We start from the raw sequence: 2,243 nt of genomic DNA on the forward strand, positions 1-2,243 counted from the left end.
GACTTTTCGCCTGTCAATGTGGCCCCAGGAACGCTTTTCCCTTGCGCCGGAGCCCCCGAACGCCCCCAGTGCGCCGGGTTCGGCCTGCGAGCGCCGGGCGCAAAAACGGGCCAAGCCGGCGGAATTCGGCGTCCTGGGGGCGCGACTGGGCCGTTTTTTGGGCGCCGGCGCGAATAAACCACCTGGGAGGCCGTTCCGGAGGCGCGGCTGGAGATGCTCTCACAGACTCAGTCCATTGCACCTCTCTCCACATCACATGCCTTGAAAGTGACAGTACACATCGCACGAATTGATGTGTAGGGTAAAAGAGCTCCATGAATAAGCACATTGTCGCAGTGGTCCTGACGTGTGCATTGGCCCTCGATTGCTTCTGGTTGGCGAGAAAAAGCATATGCGGACCGCCGAGCCGACTAAAGGACTGCGTGGGGTGACAAAATAGATCCAGACAGCATGGTCCGGACTGTTGGAGGCTTTTTGAGGGTCGGCGTTAGAGATGCCGTAAATAAGTATAATAACAAGTGGATGGCAGTTACGTCACTGGTTCAGCATACAGCAACCGACAGAAAATATGGCAGGCGACGACGGGGAGCACACAAGATTCCCGTGCCTTGGATGGGTGCGCACATCGGTTGCCATCGTGGTTACCGTGCTCGTCCTTGTGCTGGTGGTGATGGCGATCACCGATGTGGGTCGCCCTGAGAAGATCAGCCTCTCGAGCTACGGCTATGTCCAGACACAGCAGCGGTGGTGGAATGACAGTATGACGACGACGACGGGCAGGACGACGACCACGAAGGTAACCACATAAGCTCACCAAGAAATTCGGACGCAATTTTGATTTGATCTCTGCCACCATCCGCAGTCACGACGGCTTCCAGCAGAAGGTCCAGAACCAGAACTAATGCCAGCGACGTTGTTGACGATTTTGGTCATTGTGTTCGCCTACAACCCCAGCGGCCGCGGCAGCATCCTCTGCAACATCACCACGATCAGCATCATCGACATGCCATATGATGACTTCACGGGGATGGTTGAGGTCCACAGAGTGTACTCCCCAAAGATGCCTTTAAAATTCTCCGTTCCTCCGCAGACCTGGCACAGAGATAGGAGGTCAGTGAACATCACCGAGAAGAACGACAACGGCGTGCTGTCGTATCTCTTCGCAGAGCACCGACAGCAGGAGAAATTCCGCGTAATGGTGCAGGTGAACACCACCTACAAGGCACAGCATTCGGCGGCGAGCGTCAACGTCAGCCACTATTGCTGGCCGGTGTTCTTCGTCTACCTCTCTCCGTACGTCGACGGCGACCAGATCCCATGCAAGACGAGCCAAGAGATGGGTTACTCGTTCTCTTGGCAGCCGCTACCGGACGGCGCTGACGGGTGATACGTACTGATTAATTGCTTCCCTCTGCGGTGTGTGCTCAGGATTGCGTCATCTTTTATTTAGTTTTCCTGCTGTTCGTGGAGATCGCTTGTTCGCCTCCCCTTTCTTTTTCGGGATTGTTTGCCTGCTTTCAACTTCTCCGTGCGCCTTTTGGCCACCTTGTTCCAACAGTATACATCGGTAATTAAATTTGTATCCAAGAACAATTTATTACTACTGTAAGTCTGCAGGGTGCACCCCGCGTGGTGTTGTAATCAGGGAATTTAAATTTCGCTTCTGGATTCCTTTTGCCTTGACCGAGATTAGTGGCCATATTGCTATTCTATACGCATAAAACCTTTTTTTTTAATTGCATAAGGGCAGGGAAATATTTTTCCTAAGGTCTTTATTGGACCTAGTTTCCTGTAGAATAGTTGTGTGTTCAAAGGATTTGAAATGGACTGAATTTGAGCAATTTAAACTATGTTTAACTCTTGGGTTAAAAATAAAAGCAGAAAAGAAAAAGAAAACTCCCAGTGAGTGCTAGCAAGGCCAGCCAGCAGCCTAGGCCAACTAGCCAACCCAGCGCGCGCGACCGTTTTCAAGAAAAAAACAAAGCGGTAGGCCACCATCTAGTTCGACCGTTTTCAACTAAGATTTTGTTACACATGCCACCTCCTAGGTTTTCCTCTAGTATATTGCATTGGTCCCCCTCCCTTCTCCCATCCCGCAGCCTCATCAACGACCAGAGGAGTGGGACCCATCCCTTAGTAGATTTTTGTTCTTTCATATCCTAGTTTTCCCTTAGGTTTTTCGTTCCCTAGCGGTATTGGCAAGGTGGTAGCGACCATTGTGTGTTCGAATAAGGTCTCTTGCA

General features: G+C 51.4%; 1 protein-coding gene across 1 annotated transcript; it reads left to right on the top strand.

Annotated features, from left to right (window-relative positions):
• The first annotated feature begins 552 nt into the window (after window positions 1-552).
• LOC109745898 (uncharacterized) lies at window positions 553-1,671 on the top strand. Its single transcript, XM_020305007.2, has 2 exons — window positions 553-796; window positions 863-1,671. Exons 1-2 carry the CDS (start codon window positions 569-571, stop codon window positions 1,385-1,387), a joined length of 753 nt encoding a protein of 250 aa, XP_020160596.1. The 5' UTR covers window positions 553-568; the 3' UTR covers window positions 1,388-1,671.
• Window positions 1,672-2,243: the final 572 nt, after the last annotated feature.

Source organism: Aegilops tauschii, chromosome 5 (genome assembly GCF_002575655.3).
Source record: "Aegilops tauschii subsp. strangulata cultivar AL8/78 chromosome 5, Aet v6.0, whole genome shotgun sequence".
Taxonomy (NCBI): Eukaryota; Viridiplantae; Streptophyta; class Magnoliopsida; order Poales; family Poaceae; genus Aegilops; species Aegilops tauschii.

What these genes read in the sequence shown, in the direction of transcription:
- LOC109745898 (XM_020305007.2), top strand. Translation starts at nt 569, where the DNA reads ATGGCAGGCGACGACGGGGAGCACACAAGATTCCCGTGCCTTGGATGG. An exon ending in GCAGGACGACGACCACGAAG is followed by an intron (nt 797 to 862) that starts GTAACCACATAA and finishes CACCATCCGCAG; the next exon opens with TCACGACGGCTTCCAGCAGA.